General features: G+C 51.4%; 1 protein-coding gene across 3 annotated transcripts in view; it reads right to left on the bottom strand.

Annotated features, from left to right (window-relative positions):
* The window catches only part of TNPO3 (transportin 3), a 28,283-nt gene extending 13,681 nt beyond the window's left edge, over positions 1–14,602 (bottom strand). For all 3 annotated transcript variants that reach the window (XM_062609452.1, XM_062609450.1, XM_062609451.1), the window contains exons 1-4: positions 14,381–14,602; positions 6,522–6,722; positions 5,012–5,085; positions 4,551–4,707 (exon numbers count right to left, since the gene is read on the bottom strand). In XM_062609452.1, the coding sequence (XP_062465436.1) occupies positions 4,551–4,707; positions 5,012–5,085; positions 6,522–6,722; positions 14,381–14,503 (555 nt within the window). In that variant the 5' untranslated portion in view covers positions 14,504–14,602. The remainder of the gene's footprint in view (positions 1–4,550; positions 4,708–5,011; positions 5,086–6,521; positions 6,723–14,380) is intronic.
* Positions 14,603–20,071: the final 5,469 nt, after the last annotated feature.

Here is a 20,071-nt window from a genome sequence, read left to right as displayed (position 1 = left end):
TTAGCATGAAGAACTCCTCCATGAATCTGGCAAGACAAAGGGAGCCTGGGACAGTCAGGACAGACCCCTCCAAGAGCACACACAGCATGAGTTGGGGCAATCCCAAGCACAAACACACGCTGGGAAGAGGATGGATGGAGCAGCCCTGAGGAGGATTTGGCTGCCCCATCCCTGGCAGTGTTCAAGGCCAGGTTGGACACAGGGGCTTGGAGCAAGCTGCTCTAGTGGAAGGTGTCCCTGCCCGTGGCAGGGGTTGGAACTGGAGGAGTTTTAAGGTCCCTTCCAACCCAAACCACTTTGGGATTCTACGAGTGTCCTATCAAGCAGCACTTTTAGACCCATGTGGAAGCAAGAAAAGCACTTTGAGTGTTTTCACTCATTCCCAGTTTCCTACAGGATCCTATCTCAGACCAGTGGAGCATGGACACAAACGAGTTTCCTACATGATAAGCCCCTAAACTCAATCCCATCTCACTTTACGTTTCTCATCACAAAACAACCATTGCCAAAGAGAAGATGGGTCATGAGGGTCAGATTCACCCCAAAGGCCACCTTGATGACCTGTGAACCATCCTTCCCTTGCCAGGCTGAGGGAAAGGAAGAAGAGGTGGACAGGAAGGACCTGGAGAAGGATCCCAGACTCCCTTTCTCCCAGAAGAGAGCCCGGATTGGCCAAGCAATCCTGACCAGGAGATCCTCCTCACTTGACACTTCAAGCCTGAAGGTAGAATGTTGCACTTCATCACAGTATCCTTTCGTAGATCCCCTTTTTGTCACTCAAGAAAGAGAATTTAGCATTTAAATCCTATGGAGAAGAATTAATTTTGGGATTTACTATGAAAGCTCCTGGTAGAAGCAGAGGAAATCTGAACAGAAACTCTTATGACAGCACTATGTCCCTTGGTGACCCTCACATTGTGCTGGTGAGGCTGGGAGCAGCCAGTGCAAGGTGACACTGCCTGTCTCACTGATGTGACAGCCAGGCTTCTCCCACATGTCCTAGGGAAGGGCTGGAAATTGCTGGGAGGGATGGCAGGACTGCAGGAGGGATGGTGCAGGGACTGCAGGAAGGTGAAAAGGGTTTCAGGAGTGAGAAAGGACTCATACAAACTCAAGCCTAAGGAAAAGGTGACACGGGGCTCCCCCAGTGGCTGTGCTGGTCATGGCATGGAGCTCTGCTGGGGAAAATACAGGGGGAAGAGTCTTCTCAAGAAGGTCTGAGCTGCTGTGGAGCAGAGGGAACAGCTCAACTGTGTGACTGCATGTGGAGGATAAGAGGAAATGGCCCCAAGTTGTGCCAAGGGAAGTGGAGACTGGATATGGGGAAAAATGTCTTCACTGAAAGCACGGCCAGAGGAGGCCATGGAGATGCTGCGAGGGCTGGAGCAGCTCTGCTCTGGAGCCAGGCTGAGAGAGCTGGGCTGGGTCAGCCTGGAGAAGAGAAGGCTCCTGAACGGGAGACCTGAGAGCAGCTCCAGTGCCTAAAGGGGCTGCAGGAAAGCTGGAGAGGGGCTTTGGACAAGGGCCTGTAGGGCCAGGCCAAGGGGAATGGCTTTAACCTGCCCGAGGGGAGACTGAGATGAGCTCTTAGGCAGAAGCTCTTCCCTGTGAGGGTGCGCTGGCACAGGGTGCCCAGAGGAGCTGTGGCTGCCCCATCCCTGGCAGTGTTCGAGGCCAGGTTGGACACAGGGGCTTGGAGCAAGCTGCTCTAGTGGAAGGTGTCCCTGCCCGTGGCAGGGTTGGAACTGGAGGAGCTTTAAGGTCCCTTCCAACCCAAACAAGGCTGGGATTCTGTGATCCTCAAGAGCACAGTTCCTTCTATCTACATCAGCTACAACTCAGGGAACACTGACCAGGAGGATGGGAATGTGGGTGGAAGAAAAACGGGTGACCACAGACCCATGAGTGCAGGGCAGCCAAGCACAGGAAGATCGGGCTGCAGAGCAGAGGAACGGCTGCTGATGAGGTGCTGCAATGGAACACCCCAAACCCTGAGTCCATCTGGAGCCTGGTGTCATTCACAAGTAGCTCAGTGGAATCACAGGCTTGTGACATGCTGCTGAGGGGATGTCATCTTTCTTTCTTTAGATAAGCAGCATGAAAGGGTAGACATTGATGGGAAGCTCTAGGGACTATGGCACATGCTCCATTTGAAGCCTGAGACAGGGTTGGCTGCTCTTTTATGGGGTTGGATGCTCTTTTATGGAGCTCAAACAACACCAAAGAACACGAGAAGCTTCCCTGGCAAGGCAGGAGCTGGCAAGGAGCATTTCTTTTCAGTCCACGAAGAGATTTATCTCAATGCTTATTCTCTGCTCCCCAAACTTGCTTTCTTTTGGGGTCCACAATAGTCTTGTTCTTTGAGAGCAGGAATAGTCCCTGAATGGAGAAACCTTTGGAGAACCACCAGGAGATTCAGCTACAGTGTCCTGTTTGCCAAACACCAAGCGTAACCTGCAGCAAATGTATAACCTCAGCTTACCACAGCATGGTCAGAAACTGGGCATGTTCTTAGGTCTGAAAGTGAGAAGACAGAGAAAACCCAGGGTTTTAGTATCTGAATGCCTTGCTTCTAAGATACTTGAAGTTCAACAAGGCCAAGGAGCTACAAGAAACCTGGAGAGGGGCTTTGGACAAGGGCCTGTAGGGACAGGACAAGGGCAATGGCTTTAACCTGCCAGAGGGAAGACTGAGATGAGCTCTTAGGCAGGAGCTCTTCCCTGTGAGGGTGCTGAGGCGCTGGCACAGGGTGCCCAGAGAAGCTGTGGCTGCCCCATCCCTGGCAGTGTTCAAGGCCAGGTTGGACACAGGGGCTTGGAGCAAGCTGCTCTAGTGGAAGGTGTCCCTGCCCGTGGCAGGGGTTGGAGCTGGAGGAGCTTTAAGGTCCCTTCTAACACAAACCAGTCTGGGATTCTGTGATATATCAAGACACAAGATGTCTTTGGGGCAGAGTCTAGTTGGAGGCCTGTAACCAGTGGAGTGCCTCAGGGGTCAGTACTGGGACCAGTATTATTTAATATATTCATCAACGATTTAGATGAGGGAATTGAGTGTACTATTAGCAAGTTTGCTGATGACGCTAAGCTGAGAGGAGTGGCTGACACGCCAGAAGGCTGTGCTGCCATCCAGCGTGACCTGGACAGGCTGGAGAGTTTGGCAGGGAATAACTTGATGAAATATAACAAGGGAAAGGTTAGAGTCCTGCATCTGGGCAGGAACAACCCCAGGTTCCAGTATAGGTTGGGGAACGACCTGTTAGAGAGCAGTGTAGGGGAGAGGGACCTGGGGGTCCTAGTGGACGACAGGATGACCATGAGCCAACACTGTGCCCTTGTGGCCAAGAAGGCCAGTGGCATCCTGGGGTGTATTAGAAGGGGGGTGGTTAGTAGGTCGAGAGAGGTCCTCCTTCCCCTCTACTCTGCCCTGGTGAGACCGCATCTGGAATATTGTGTCCAGTTCTGGGCCCCTCAGTTCAAGAAGGACAGGGACCTGCTGGAGAGAGTCCAGCGCAGGGCAATGAAGATGATTAAGGGAGCTGAGCATCTCCCTTATGAGGAAAGACTGAGGGAGCTGGGTCTCTATAGTTTAGAGAAGAGGAGACTGAGGGGTGACCTTATTAGTGTCTATAAATATATAAAGGGGGAGTGTCACGAGGATGGAGCCAGGCTCTACTCAGTGGTAAACAATGATAGGACAAGGGGTAATGGGTACAAACTGGAACACAAGAGGTTCCACTTAAACTTGAGAAGAAACTTCTCAGTGAGGGTGACGGAACACTGGAACAGGCTGCCCAGGGAGGTTGTGGAATCTCCTTCCCTGGAGACATTCAAAACCCGCCTGGACACATTCCTGTGTAACATTATCTAGGAGTTCCTGCTCTGGCAGGGGGATTGGACTAGATGATCTTTTGAGGTCCCTTCCAATCTCTAACATACTGTGATACTGTGAAGATGTGGAGATCTCAAGATGATGACCTAGAGACCTACATACACACACCCATAATGGGCTGAAGTAATTTCTGGCTTAGCCCTCAAACAACACAAAACTAGTGCAGCCTGCACAGGAATCCCAGCTTAGCCAACGACTGGACCTAAAATCTAGGAGACTAAAGAGCTCTTCCTGAACTTACAGCACAGAATGCTGGAAGAGAAACCTCCATACTTGGTTCCACCAATGAAATCAACGCAGTGCCCACAGGGACACTCTGGTTGAGAGGATGAGACAGCTGAGTTCCCAGAACTAGCTCTGTTATCAAACCAGTGCTGACAACAAGAACCTGACTCTGATTTTGTTCTGCTTGGAACTGAAATATATAAAACCATCTTGTTTCATACATCCAACCTGGAATAGCCTGGACCAGTGATGTGGAGGGGGAGAAGAATGATGGAGCCTCATCTACAAAACCCATGTAGATGAGGCCCTCAGTGCTATGGGTTAGTGGTGGCCTTGGCAGTGCTGGGGAACAGTTGGACTTGATGATTTGGTTCCAAGAAGCTGGATGAAACTCCCCAGCAGCTGACCACTGCCTGGTCACTCTCTGGTCTCCTTACCAGCAGAGAGACGACCGTGCTGGAGTAATAGGCCAGATCCTCTATGATCTCGGTGCGGCGGTTGGCTCCGATGCGCAGGGACCGGCTGTGCACCTCCTCCGGCAGCACCGTGAGGATCTCCAGCAGGAAGGGGAGTGATGTGACATCATTGCTGTACCTGGAGCAATGGGGAGGGAGGACGGGCTGTGAGGGCAGGTGACAAACAAGTGCTCAAGGCCAGGTTGGACACAGGGGCTTGGAGCGATCTGCTCTAGGGGAAGGTGTCCATGCCCATGGCAAGGGTTGGAGCTGGATGAGCTTTAAGATCCCTCCCAACGCAAACCAGCCTGGGATACTATGAAAGAAAAGCTTTCTGTATCATGGGCTCTTTGCTGCTGGCGGCCTTTTTGGACTATGCAGCTCCACCCCCTCCCCAGTTACTCAAGGATCAATTTAAGAGTTTGATACAAAGATTTACTCACTTTTCCACCAGTGTTTGTACGCAGCCTTTCCAAGAAGCCATCTGCAGGGCAAGGTCTGCTATTGCTAAAGCAAGCTGGAAGGAGAAGAGGGAAATGGGTTCAAAGTGAAATAGGGGAGATTGAGGTTAGATCTTAGGCACAAGTTCATCCCTGTGAGGGTGCTGAGGCACTGGCACAGGGTGCCCAGAGAAGCTGTGGCTGCCCCATCCCTGGCAGTGTTCAAGGCCAGGCTGGACACAGGGGCTTGGAGCAAGCTGCTCTAGTGGAAGGTGTCCCTGCCCGTGGCAGGGGTTGGAACTGAAGGAGCTTTGATAGGCTGAGAAAGTTGGGGCTGTTCAGCCTGGAGAAGACCTCATAGCAGCCTTCCAGTATCTGAAGGGGGCTACAAGGATGCTGGGGAGGGACTCTTCATTAGGGATTGTAGTGGTAGAAGGGGTAACGGGTTGAAACTTAAACAGGGGAAGTTTAGATTGGATATAATGAGGAAATTCTTTACTGTAAGGGTGGTGAGGCACTGGAATGGGTTGCCCAGGGAGGTTGTGAATGCTCCATCCCTGGCAGTGTTCAAGGCCAGGTTGGACAGAGCCTTGGGTGACATGGTTTAGTGGGAGGTGTCCCCACCCATGGCAGGGGGGGTTGGAACCTGATGATCTTAAGGTCCTTTCCAACCCAAACTATTCTATGATTCTATGATTCTGTTCTATCTTAAGGCCCTTTCCAACCCAAACCATTCCATGATTCCACATTTCTATAAATAAAACAGCATATTAAGTGTCGGGACTGATACAATCTGCCCAACAGCTCAGGAGAAGGGGTTCTGTGACCATCAGAGCAGTGCTCAGCATGGGATACTCATCCACATTATCCGTGCCTTGTGCATGATCCCTGTGGAACACCCAGCCCCAGTGGGGTGGTATTACTTGATGAAGCTATTTAAGGGTTGAACAGGCAACTCTGCCTCAGTCTGTGCAGTGTCGGACACCCCTATGCCACAGGAATTTATGGATAATGAGAATGAAGGGATTTCCAAGGACATGCCAGCACCCTGGGGGAAATCCTCCTGGATATCCAGGGCGCTGCTGGGCAGATCACTACTCTGTCTGCATTGCAGAGCACAAAGGACAGACCAGGAAGAGTTATTCCTCCTCTCAGCCTCTCCAAACAGCAAAGAAGAGGATAAAGGATTGATTTAACCAAAGGAACTAAATAATGAAGGAATTATGTACTGGGAAATGCAATGGAGGTGGCTGCAGGCATCAACCTTCCCAGTTGTCCATGATGGAGAAAAAGCAACCAAGGGGTTTGCCTCAGTAGAAGTCAAAATGGCAAGAGGTGGAGGTGGCCACCATCAGCATCAATTCTTCCTCCCTCAAGCACCCCACTGGAATGGCTCTGGCAGGGCTGTGACACCCGCCTGGTACCAGCCTGCTCCCAGTGGGAAGTTAGGACCAGCCCTCGCTGGTCATGGACATTGAGAGCAGCTTCTTCCACGCCTCTGCTCAGCACCCACCTGGGTTACGATGACCGGTGACAGGTCTTTCAAGTTCTGGATGTGGGACAGCAATGAGTCCCGTAGGGAAGCGTGGGAATCCGTGGGGAGTTCATAGAAGGAAGTTTGGATCTTCATCTTCATGGTCTGTGCCGCAAAGTAGCAGGATTCCACATCCTGATGGATCTGCAGCAGCTGGTCAGAGATCTCCCAAGCGTGGACCTGCAGGAAGCACAGCCAGTAAGTGAAACCCAAATTCCCTTTGGGAATGATGACGAAAATGGATCCTCTCCCCCAAAATCCCACCCTGATTCTCATCAGGAGAGTCCATTCGCGTTGCCTTCACATCTCAAGTGATGGAGCTGGTTAATGAAGGCACTGGGGCTGTGACACCCACCCAAGGAGCTGAAGGAGCTCCCAGCACCAGTGCTGATGCTCATGGCCTCAGTTACCACAAGCCCTTCAGGAGAGCAGGTTAGAGAGTGATCTGATGCTCACCCTTGCAGTGAAGAGCATGGAGAGACGGTTTTGGGCTAAGGTGGACAATTTGGACAATTCTTGAGCCCATTACACAGCAATGGAAGCAGAAAGAGCCCAGCAAGGGAGAAATGGGGAAAGGATGGGATAAAAACCTCTTCGGGTCACAGTAATGGCATGTAATTGCAAAACTGAAGCCACCAGCCCTGTCCAAGAGCACAGGCTGGGACTGGAGAAGCTGCTGCACATGATGGATGTGCCAAAGAGTTTGGAGGAGGGCCAGCAGTGAGGGAGATGAGCATCTGCCAGGCCTGTGTGAGACTGAAGGCACCAGAAGTTACAAGGAGAGCACTGGGTGAGCCACAGGACCCATAGGCACAGCCCGCGCCACCCTCACCTCACCAGGGTGGGCTCCACATCACAGCACAAGCACTGTTCAGAGCTGCTGAAGCACTCACTACCTAGGGTTTGGTAGGAAAATGAAGCCAGGAAAGCTTGGCTGGGTCACCAATTGTCACCAAACCCCACCACTGCCGCAGCACATCAGCATGGCTTGGGAAGAAACACTTGGATTAAGGGTCTCCTGTTGAGGAATGCTTCAGAGGACTCAGATGATCCAACTGTCTTCCCTTCCCAAACATCAGCAATATTCCAGCTCTGGAAACATCATTCAGCTTTTCCTTAAAAATTAAGGTTTTATTTTTCCACAGCACTTGAAATCTGCATAGTTGATCTTGAAATAGTCAATCTACATCATGTGTGTGACCAACACTGAGCGCCTCGGCCAACTCCTTGGACCAGCACCCCAAAAGCTGCTACACACAAGCCATGGGCACCCAGAAGGAACACGGTGACCACGTCCAACACTTACCAGACTGTTTGCTATCACTATAATCACTGTTAGAAGGAACCTTAAAGCTCCTCCAGCTCCAACCCCTGCCACAGGCAGGGACACCTTCCACTAGAGCAGCTTGCTCCAAGCCCCTGTGTCCAACCTGGCCTTGAACACTGCCAGGGATGGGGCAGCCACAGCTTCTCTGGGCACCCTGTGCCAGCGCCTCAGCACCCTCACAGGGAAGAGCTTCTGCCTAAGAGCTCATCTTAATCTCCCCTTGGGCAGATTAAAGTCATTCCCCTTGTTCTGTCCCTACTTTCAATAGGTGCTCACCAAGCTTTGAAGCCCATGATGGTCAAGGAGAGCATCCTTCCAGAGCTGCCTCCTTCCAGACATGCTCCTTCCCTCCTACCAGGCTTTGATCCTTCTTTTCCAGCTGCCTCTGTGCCCAGGGGCTGTCAAATGAGCTTTCTCCTTTAACTTCAGCTATTATTAGTTTAGCTTTAAGGTCCCTTCCAACCCAAACCATTCCATTCATATCGCTTATGTGTTGGCTTATGCACCTTTAGACAAAAGGTTCCAGAACTTTGTAAGGAGGAAGTTCTTTACTGTAAGGATGGTGAGGCACTGGAATGGGTTGCCCAAGGAAGTTGTGAATGCTCCATCCCTGGTGGTGTTCAAGACCAGGTTGGACAGAGCCTTGGGTGACATGGTTTAGTGTGAGGTGTCCCTGCCCATGGCAGGGGGTTTAGAACTGGGTGATCTTAAGGTCCTTTCCAACCCAAACCATTCTGTGATTCTAAGAGCATCCTCCATTGGAAGATGATGTCCTGTGGCCATCAGGCTGTGTGAGGAGGATCTTCACCAACCACCTCAAGGCCTGTGGGTGATACTCACCTTCCTACTGAGAAGATATGACATCATGGGGTGGAAGAGGCTGCTCTGCAAGCCTACAATCCACCTTGTCTTGGCAGATTGGAAAGGAAAAGCTTGTTCCTTGTTTCCCACATGAACTCTTGGCTCCAGCTGGATTTCCAGAGTTCCATGAAGATGAACCAAGCAGCCTGGTGACAACATCCCCTTCCCTACCCACAGACGGTGACACCCACAAGGACCTTGTAACTGCTAGTTCAAACTGAAGCAGCCTTGGCTTTCCACCCAAATTACATTTCAGTTTGGTGGCCCAACACCTTCAGCATCCTACCACATGGACCCTTCCAGAGTAAAGGTGCTCATCTGCAGACTGTTGTACTTGAGGGTCAACACCAACCCTGTTATGAACAGCTCACATGTGATGCTACTAGTATTTACAAAAGGATTTTTACCTACAGTCGAGGCTGTTCTTCAGTCAGAAGCAAAAGTGATCCTGAAGAGACACAATGAAGCTTTCATGGAGGAAGGAGCTGCTGTTCCCACCTCTATGGATGAGTCCATGGGCTTCAAGCTCACCTTCCTCCAGTCCCATGGGATCTATGTGCACAGAGTCTTGCTCACAAGTGTAACATTTATTTTTACCATTGATCCAGCTCCACACTGGGGTTCAAGCCTGACTTTTCATGTAAGAATTGAGCAATAAAAGAAGGCACATAAGGCAAGAAGCCAGCTCAAGGCCTTGTCACTGAGCTCTGAAGACCATCACCCAAAGAGCTCTGCCCAGCACCCACCTTCCAGAGGCAGATAAAGCCCAAACCCCCACATTGAAGGGTGGAATATCTGCAGCTTAGGGTTGGAAAGAACCTTAAGATCATCAAGTTCCAACCCCCCTGCCATGGGCAGGGACACCTCCCACTAAACCATGGCACCCAAGGCTCTGTCCAACCTGCCCTTGAACACTGCCAGGGATGGGGCAGCCACAGCTTCTCTGGGCACCCTGTGCCAGTGCCTCAGCACCCTCACAGGGAAGAGCTTCTGCCTAAGAGCTCATCTCAGTCTCCCCTATTTCACTTTGAACCCATTTCCCTCTTCTCCTTCCAGCTTGCTTTAGCAATAGCAGACCTTGCCCTGCAGATGGCTTCTTGGAAAGGCTGCGTACAAACACTGGTGGAAAAGTGAGTAAATCTTTGCATCAAACTCTTAAATTGATCCTTGAGTGAATGGGGAGGGGGTGGAGCTGCATAGTCCAAAAAGGCCCCCAGCAGCAAAGAGCCCATGATACAGAAAGTTTCTCTTTCATAGTATCCCAGCCTGGTTTGGGTTGGGAGGGATCTTAAAGCTCATCCAGCTCCAACCCTTGCCATGGGCATGGACACCTTCCCCTAGAGCAGATTGCTCCAAGCCCCTGTGTCCAACCTGGCCTTGAGCACTTGTTTGTCACCTGCCCTCACAGCCCGTCCTCCCTCCCCGTTGCCTGAGGAGATCCTCAGGCAGCCTCAATTATTACGGCTCACTTTCAGGCCAAAGCTGGTTTGAGCTGTGAAAACAGGAGGATTCCCACCTGAGAGGTACCCACAAAGTGTTCCTCTTCCAGAAAAGAGCTCTCTGTGTCCACTCCTTGGCCAAGCAGCATCTCCAAGATGCCCAAGGTCACGATTCCCAAGCCAAGGCAGCTGCAAACCCTTCATCTATTGAGCAGCCTCTCCCTAAGGTCTCATAAAGGCTTTTGAAGGCCGGTTCTAATGGACATCACTACACTGAGCTCCAGCTTTAGGCAGAGAAGGAGCCTTCCAAGACAAGTCTTCTGCTCAACAAGACTCTGAAGATGCCTTGAGAGGGCCACTCAAGGTGACACCTTCCAGGGGAGACCCTGACAGCCAGGCTTGGGTCTGTTACAGAGGAATACAGACAGCAGCTTGTGTGCTGGAGAGGTGGTGGCACCACGAAGCTGGGGTTGGTCATGGATTGGTCATGACTGGGGTTGGTCATGGATTCCAGCAAAGAGCCCTGGAATATCCTTCCTTTTCCAAATGGAAAGGGAAGAATGGGCCTATTGAACACCAGACAAAGAGATGGACACCAAACCAGCACAAAGTGTGAGTTGTAGGTGCTGTCAGAATCAAGAGCTTCCACCTGAAAAGGAAAGTTTTGCTGTGGAGCTGCAGGTAAAGCCTTCTTGCAGAGGCAGCTTTTCCTTCTAAACTTCCACCAACTGGTTTAACTTGTCTGTTCCCCCCAAATTCCTCTTCCCTGGAAGGATTCAACTGCTTCCATGGGCAAGCTTCACCACGGAGGATCTATGTTGTAGCCAGGAAGACTTTGAGAAGACAGCAGAGAAACCTAAACCACAGAATCAGGTGGGAAGCAGCAGCCTGGAGGTCTCTGCTCAAAGCAGAAGCAACTTCAGTCAAGCCCATTCAGGGCAGCTGTGAAGATCTCCAAGGATGGAGACTTCCTCACCCTGGTCTTTGTGCCAGGGTTTATCCACCTTAATGCAGCTTAGGGGCAACCTGGTCTCCTAAATCCCAAACCCCACTGATTTCCATCCGGTCATCCCAAGGCTGATCCATGAGGTGTTCATATCCAGGAGAAAGGAATTTGAGTTGGCCTTTGATGTTGAAGTCCCTGTTTCTCCACCCAACCAAGATCCCTTGCAAGCAGCCCTGCCTCCAGAACATTAACTGCTCCTCCAACATGGCACCATCCATGAACTCGCTGTGGTGGATCTGTCCTGTCATCCAGTATCTACACTATTATGGATCCTTGAGGAATGTCACTTAACTGGCCACCAGCTGGACTTCAGGTCGATGACCACTGCTGTTTGAGCCCAACCACCAGGTCCATCTCTCTGGTTACTGCAGGACAATGTGTTGGAAGCCTTGCTAAACGCCACGGAAAAGGACATCCATTGCTCTCCCCAGCCACCACATCAGCCAGCTTAGCACAGGAGGCTACCTGGGTGGGCAGGAAACGTGTGTTCTCCAATGCCAGGCCAGAAGGCACGTCATTCTCTCTGCCCCAGCCTTTCCTACCCATTGCTTTTGATATGAGCAGCTCATGAAATGATGCTTTGAGACCCGTGCTGCCTCTGGATGTGCCCAAATGGACTTCCAGATGTCCTGCCACAGCTTTAAGGTCCCTTCCAACCCCAACCAGTGTGGGATTCTATGAGCAGACAACCCCAGACCTGCAGGGTGATGCTGCTGAGATGCAGCTTCACCATAATTTCACCTCTATACCCACCAGTAAGACTCCAAGGGATGTTCTACCACAGTCAATGGTTCCTTGTACCCCACAGCTCCCATCTACCACAGGGTTAAAACCACTGATGCCACCACAACAATTACCACCTCAAGCTGCTTCAGTAGGTCACTACAGAGCTCCCAGCATCACCTCTTCTTTTCTGGCCTTGAGCAGGTCCCATGTGTTATCTGTCTGGATGTTAATGCTATCAAAGTGCTCCTGGAAGTTGGAATACACTCAGTGAAGAGGTGATGGATGAAATCAGGTGATTTCCCAGAGCATCCAAAAGGCTGGGAAATCACTGGGATTAATCCTAATTCTGAAAGGATCAGGCCAAATAAGCACAACTAAAACTGAGAAGCAGAAATGCTGTTAATCTGGAGTCAAACTAAGGCACTGCTTGAGTTTAAACGACCCTGGTACATACAACAGTCAGTCCAAGGAGGGAAGAGATTCCTGAAAGCATTTCTCTTGAGTGGTATTCCTCTCTGAAAAGGAAAGGGATCCCTTTGGTTTCCAGGGCACCCATGGTTTACATTAAAAACAACCTGGATGACACAGAGAAGAGCCAAAGAAACCACAACAGAGCAAAACCAACCCCAACACTTGCCACAGAAAGAGAGATCCTGACCTTACGGGTGCTCAGGGAGTTAAAAGTCCTCAACACTCCCAGCTCTGCTCCTGGTGGGACACTTTGTACCCAATGTATCCAGTGTTTGTATCCAGTGTGTGTGGATAGAGATGAGCTCTTAGGCAGAAGCTCTTCCCTGTGAGGGTGCTGAGGCGCTGGCACAGGGTGCCCAGAGAAGCTGTGGCTGCCCCATCCCTGGCAGTGTTCAAGGCCAGGTTGGACACAGGGGCTTGGAGCAAGCTGCTCTAGTGGAAGGTGTCCCTGCCTGTGGCAGGGGTTGGAGCTGGAGGAGCTTTAAGGTCCCTTCCAACTGCAGAGTCAATACCTCCCCTTGTGCTCTAAGGTCAGAGTCCTTAGGGTGCTCTGGGTGCCCTCAGGCAGCAAGCATAGCACTCACTCCCGCAAGCACAGATTTGGGTGGTTTCTGGAACAAAAAGTAGCTCTGAAATAGTAATTTCCCTCTTTTTTTAACCCAAATGAGATCTGTATAATTTCTAATGTATATATCTGTATATTTATAATATATACATGGGTATAACCACATCCAGCAGCGCTCAGATCCACCAAAGAACCACCATAGGATTGGACCTACCACTGAGCCCCCCCATGGGACCCAAATTCTCCCCAAGTGCTTTCCAAACGACAAAGCCCCTTCCCAAGAGGATAACACATGGGAAGCAGCTGCTTAAATCCACAGACACACACACACACAAGTGATGGGTTTCCAGGTGCAGAAACAAACCCTGCTGCAAATTCAGGGCGGAACAGGAGTGAAGTAGGAAGGAAAAAAGGGGAAAAACCAGGAGTTTGTGTAAAAAGAGATCCAACAGCCCATGGGAAGCTGATGGAGATGATGGGGCTCCAGGAAGCGTGTGTGGGAAGCATGGAGGGAAAATATCCCATAGGATGAAGAGCCCAGCAGGGAGAAAAGGGAGGAAAAGGGGTTGTGGGGAAGAGCAGAGGGGGAAAACTGCTCCAGGGTGGCACAGGCTGGGAACAAGGAGCGATGCTCTAGGAGGAGCTATGGGCTTTGGAGAGGAGAAGCAAAGCCACCTCCAGGTTACAACCCAAAGGGAGCAAATCTGCTTCCACCAGGATGACGTGAGGAAACAAAACACACGTCAGCGCCCACATTTAGGCTCTTTGGGGTGAAGTTTGGAGTGAAGGAGCTCACTGTGCATCACATAGAGACTCCAGAGAGCAGGAATGGGGCTTTGGATCCATCATTGACAGAAAACAGACGTTATCTCCCAGGTTTCGCTCTTTAGAGTGAAGTTTGGGGTGAAGGAGCTCAACATACGCCACATATCAACTCCAGAGCGCAGGAATGGAGCTCTGGATCCATCACTGACACATTAATTCCCAGGTTTAGGCTCTTTAGGGTGAGGTTTGAGGTGAAGCAGCTCGCTATCTGTCACATAGGAGACTCCAGAGCACAGGAATGGGGCTTTGGACCCATCACTGACCCCTCAATGCCTCTGGGACAGGCGGGCGATGCCCCCCATCTCCCTCACCCCAAACAGCGGGATACGCTCAGGATAAATCCACATTGCAATCCCCCACACCCCTCCTGGCACCATTTCCTCCCCCCATGCACAGCGAGGGCTCATCCCAACCCCCTCATCCCGTCATTCCCGTTGTTGTGTTGGGAAGCAAACCCCGATCACAAGAGGGTCCGGGGGGGGGGGGGGGGGGAAACGGGGGGGGTTATCCCCAAAGCCGCGTTACCCCCATAACGCCCCCAGGGAGCCCGGCCGCGCCTCACGGGCACTGCTGCGGGGATGGAGCGGGGGGGATCACCGGGTCCCCGCCGGGCCTCACCGATCGCTGGAGCTCTCCCAGCCAGCAGCTCGCCCGCTCCTTGCCGCTGGGGTCGGGGTCGTGGTAGAGCGCCTGCACGGCCTGGTACACGACCTGCAGCCCCGGCTTCCCGCCGCCCTCCATGGCCGCGTCCGCTCAGCGCCAGCCTCCGCCCGCCGCCATGTCCGGGCCCCGCGCTCCGGTACCGGGCCGGGACCGTGCACCCGCGCAGCGCGGCACTCACCCCCCCACCCCCCCCCCCGGAAACACGCGGCCGCTTCCTTCCGTTCCGCTGCGATCCGTTCCGCTTCCTCCCGTCCTTTCCGCTTACTCCCGGCACCGCTCGGTACCGGTACGATCAAACCCGGAGCGGTGCATCCACGCTCGCCCCTCGCCGTTAACCGCCGGTTCCGCCCGCACCGGCTCCGTCCGCACCGGCCCCGCGGGGCTCCTGCGGGTGCGTTGCTCAAAGCTGTCCGGGCGGGCGCGGCCACACGCGGAAGGAGCCCGCGGGCACTCCCCAACCTGCGGCGACGGCACCGGGGGGCTCCGGGCGCAGGATGGGCCCGTTACCGGAGCTGTGACCCCCCCATCCGGACCGTGACACAGCACCAGACCGGGCACGGTGCTATGGGACCGGCCACCCCTGGACACATAGACCGGGATGGGGGGGTCCCACCGCCCCCCCCCCCATCAACCCGTCCCATGGGGCCCTACTGGGGTACCACCGCCCCCCCAGTCCTGTCACTGCCTCCCACAAGGGCTCTGTATCCCCCAGTCCTGTGCCTCCATCCCACCACACCTCCCAATGCTGTCACCATGTGCAGCCGGGGCCCCATTGCCCCCAGTCCCATCATCCCATCCCATTGGAGTCCCACCTTCCCCCAGTCCCGTTAGCCCATGCAACCAGGGTCCTGTCACATGTCACACCCCCCAAATCCCATCTCTCCATCCCACTGGGTGCCCCCACAACCCCAGTCCCATTACCCCATCCCCTCGGGGTCCCACATCCCCCCTCACTGTTCAATCACTGCATCCCAATGCCCTACTGCAGCCCCATCTCCCCGTCCCACTGGAATGCCACAGCTCCCCCAGTCCTGTTACCCCCTCTCACCAGGTACCCACTGCCATCCAATCCTGTCACCCCATCCCAATGCCTCCTCCAGGCCCAAGGAGGTTCCACCAAGGAGGTTCCTCCCAGTCCCATCTCTCCATCCCACTGGGTGCCCCCACACCCCCAGTCCCATTACCCCATCCCATTGGGGCCCCACTACCCCCAGTCCTGTTCCTCCACACCCCACACCCCACACCCCCCCCCGAGTCCCATCACCCATCCCAGCCCCATCACCCCACCCCACTGGGGTCCCACACTCCCTGTCACCTCATTCCACTGGAGTCCTACCACCCCCAGGCTCCCATCCCAGCCTGGCCCACTGTGCCCCCACCATTCCCGCTGTTCCCAACAGCCCAGCCCAGGGTTATCCCAGTCTCCTTCCCAACTCTATTCCCAGCCCCTGGGGTCCCCTTATCTCCTGCAGTGGCCTCCCATGAGCCCCCCAGCCCCATAGGGCCACCTCAGCTCCACAGGTGCTTCTCTCCCTGTTTTAGGGAAGGGACTGACCTGCGAGATCTCCTCCCCAGAGCCCTCATCCCACTGAAAACTGGGGAGGAATAACAGGATCTGCAGGGATGTGACCCCAGGAAAGAAGATGGGGTTGCACTTGCAGGTCCAGACCAGGTCCCCTTGGAGTGAAGGAGCTGCTGCAGCAACCCCAGGCTTTGGCTCTGCTTTGTCCCAGGGGATGAGGCTTTGACTCCAGGGATATGGAGTGAGCAGAAGCCCCACATTGGGACTGATGCTGATTTTCCTGCTTCCCTTATGTCCCCCTCCCCAGCAAACCCCTCATGGTGGGTCCATGTGGTGTTTCCATACTGGACACAGCACCAGAGTCACCAGCCCTTCGCCATCCAGTGGGATCTTTGGGTCTGGATTTGACTCGTTCCCATCAATGTGTCCAGCCAGATGATGAGAAAGAGCAAATCCAGACCCCAGTGTCCCACTGGGGACACACAGTGAGCCAGATCCCCCGTTCCCAGCACTGAGCTGCCTCCAGGCCCATGTTCCGGCTCCAAACATGGATGTGGGGCTGATCCAGACCCGAATTCCACCTCCAGTGGGGGACTGGCGCCCCTTTGTCAAAACCAAATGATCTGGCACAAAAAGGAAGGAACAAGACCCAAAATGGAGCCATTTATGGGGTTTCCTGCAGGAAGAGTGGGGGAGACGGTTTAGTGTGAGGTGTCCCTGCCCATGGCAGGGGGGGTGGAACTGGATGATCTTAAGGTCCTTTCCAACCCAAACTATTCTATGATTCTATAAGAGGGTTTGGGACTGGCCAGTCAAGCAGCTTCCTGCATCCAGAAACTTTGGGATCCATCCCAGTTATTATATCAATATATTCATGAAGGATAAACCAAATCCCAGAGCAGAAGTTCATGGGGCACTTGGGTGACAAATCCTGATCAAATCCCAACAAATCGCACTGGAAATGCATCCAGGTGGTATTTAAGGGAATGGACTCTCCTGGTAGGGTCTGGAGAAGGTGTAACCACATCCCAGCCCATCCAGAAGGGAAGTGGGTATCCATCAAGCCATGACCCAACCTCTATTGAGTCCTCTACATAGACCTCTTCAGCCTACATGGAGGAGTCATGGAAGGAGGATGCCATCGGGATTGTGGCAATGAGCTCCCCATAGAGCCCAGTTCACTTCTATATGGTCTGGGTGCACCTTGGGGTGGCAATATTCTCCATGGTGGTGGTCACCATGGGATGAAGCTCTGCTGGCTTCCTCCCTGTTGGATACTGGAGCCATCGCTGGAGATGCACCCTTAAGTTATGGACCCTGTTCTCCATCCTTGAAAGACGGGGGGATTCTTCTTCTCCCCAGGGAATTACACAGCCAAGCACAATCCAGACGATGCTGATGCTCACAGCGCACCATGATGGGTCAAAGAGGACACCCAGGACGTGATGGCTTGGTCTGATGATGCAAGTCTAGGGCATGGATCATGGATCCAGGTGGAACCATCAAGCAGATCCCTTGTCCAAAGGACCTTGAAAGCGTTGGTGTTGGTCTCTCGAGGAGCACACTCACTCTCCCCATCTCCAATGGCGCAATGGTCAGGCGGCTCTGTGCCCACCTTAGGACAACCTGAGGGCTGGTAGATCCTTGTGGTCCTCATGGCAAGTATTTGTAACATAGACTCCCGATAAATGGGAGGTTTGGGATTAGGACCATGGTTTCTACCCCATCAGACAATGGATCCTGTTTCTAAAGATGGACAGAGATGGGCTGAAGCCCAAGGAATGTGGTGCCTCTCCAACATCCCTCATCATCCCCAGCACAATGGTTTTCCTGAAGGGACTGCTTAAAACTCAACTGTGAGTTGGCTCTTGGACCTGGGAGCCCCAAACCTCAACCACCTGTATGATGGTTATCTTGATGGTAGGGTCACTGCTTTCGCCAACTGGTAGACTATGATGGTCTTCATTGGCTGATCTGGACAGCTTTTGATGACAACTGTGGTGGAACCTGGACTTCAGGTATAAATGATCATAGGATCGTCGAATCCCAGCCTTGTTTGTGTTGGAAGGGATCTTAAAGCTCATCCAGTTCCAACCCCCTGCCACAGGCAGGGACACCTTCCACTAGAGGAGCTTGCTCCAAGCCCCTGTGCCCAACCTGGCCTTGAACACTGCCAGGGATGGGGCAGCCACAGCTTCTCTGAGCACCGCTCCATAGTAAAGAATGAGGACTATCAGTTGCCTGCTGGGTGAACCATCCCGGCTCATCTCCACAAGAAGACCATTCTCCTTCCAAACACCTCCTTGCAGCTCCACACGGGAGGTAGGCAGCTGTCGGAGAAATGAGCATCTCCTTCCCCAGCAGTGGGCAGTGAAACCATCTGTTGTTACTCAGGTTGTCTCCCCCAGATCCTTGGTCTGACCTTATCCCTCATCCTCCTCCTTGGCAATGAGCCTGGAGCCGAAACCAATGTGTGGGCCACCAGGAGCACCCGAAGGAGAGGAGTTTGAGGGAAAACTCCTTTGATTTCCTTGCCCTCTCGTGATCGTTGTTGTATACTGATCAGATCACATCCAGTGATGACAATCATGCTCCTGCCTTCTCCTGATTCAATCAGGCCATCAACCCGTCAGGCACCAGCACAGGTTATCCAAGGAAGCTGTGAATGCTCCATCCCTGGCAGTGATGGATAAATATATAGTGTATGCTATATACTATCTACTATGTAATATATAACATATAATAAAAATACAACTACTGCGTATGTTCTATGCAATATAAAAAGACCAAGATTCTAATTTCTGCCTGAAACACACAACAAATTATTATCGTGTATTTTTGGCAGCGTTGCATCCACTTACATCACCAGCTGCAATTATCCAGTGACTTATAATCTGATGATATTGGCTTTATTCTTGGTTTTGTATATACACATATATATGTATCCACTTGCTTTCCTAGTGCTAATTTTGTAGTGACTTGCAGTAGAGATGTGACATTATTATTTTCTACTCTATTCTATTTGAATTCCACCATTATATTATATATTATAATACATTATTACATTATATTATATTATATTATATTATAATGTTACATTATGCTATGTTACATTATATTATACATTCTATCTCATTATATTACATCTTTTACATTGTAATATCATATCCTCAATATGTTATTTTGCATACAGTGTGAAAATATCAATATAATACTTTTTGTATGTACCATGCAACGGGTTGTTGCTGTACAGTTCTGTAATTAATGCCACCAGTTTGAATTACCTAATAACTTGCAATATATATTTATTCTCTATCTCTAGGTCTATATCTATATCTACATCTTTATCTATATATCTACATGTATCTTTATCTCTCTATATATATTTGTATCTATATATCTATACCTATATCTATATGTCTATATACACACACTTGCTTTCCTGGGGTAATTTTGCACTGACTTTAGTAGACAGATGTGATACTATTCTGCTCTGTTCTGATCTAATTTTAGAGCATATAAATGTATATTTTATACCCTAAGAATATAAGTATTTTCTGTTATGTGTTCAATATGAAAATCGAAATATTCTGCTGTTGTATGTAATATAAATCAGATTGGTGCTGTATGTTTTTGGAAGTGTTGTATCCACTTACATCACCAGCTGCAATTACCTAATAACTTGTAATACATTCATATTTACTTCATTCTTGTTATATCTGTATAGATTAAATATAGATATATTTATAGATTAAAATTAAATCTAAATATTTATTACATTAAATGTTAAATATATATAAGATATAAATGGCCACATTTATATCTTCTTATCGATATATTTATGCATGTATCTGTATCTCCTTGCTTTCCTAGAGGTCATTTTGGGGTTATCTGTAATAAAGGTGTGATTTATTCTGTTCTGCTCTTATGTGTCCCATTTATTCTGTCAGAGTCTAGTCTCATATCGTATCGATTACGTTGTATTAGGTGATGTGACGTACTATGATGACGTCATGTGACGTAACGTGACGTGTCTCTCCCGTCACGGACACACTGGAGCGGTCACCCCCGGCCGCGGGCAGCAGTAGGCGGGTCTCACCCGTGGTGGGCGGGGCAAGGACGGG

This window comes from Pezoporus occidentalis, unplaced genomic scaffold, assembly GCF_034315485.1.
Source record: "Pezoporus occidentalis ecotype Australia unplaced genomic scaffold, CSIRO_AGI_Poc_V1 ctg138, whole genome shotgun sequence".
NCBI lineage: Eukaryota > Metazoa > Chordata > Aves > Psittaciformes > Psittacidae > Pezoporus > Pezoporus occidentalis.
This window is presented reverse-complemented; position numbering and strand designations above follow the sequence as displayed.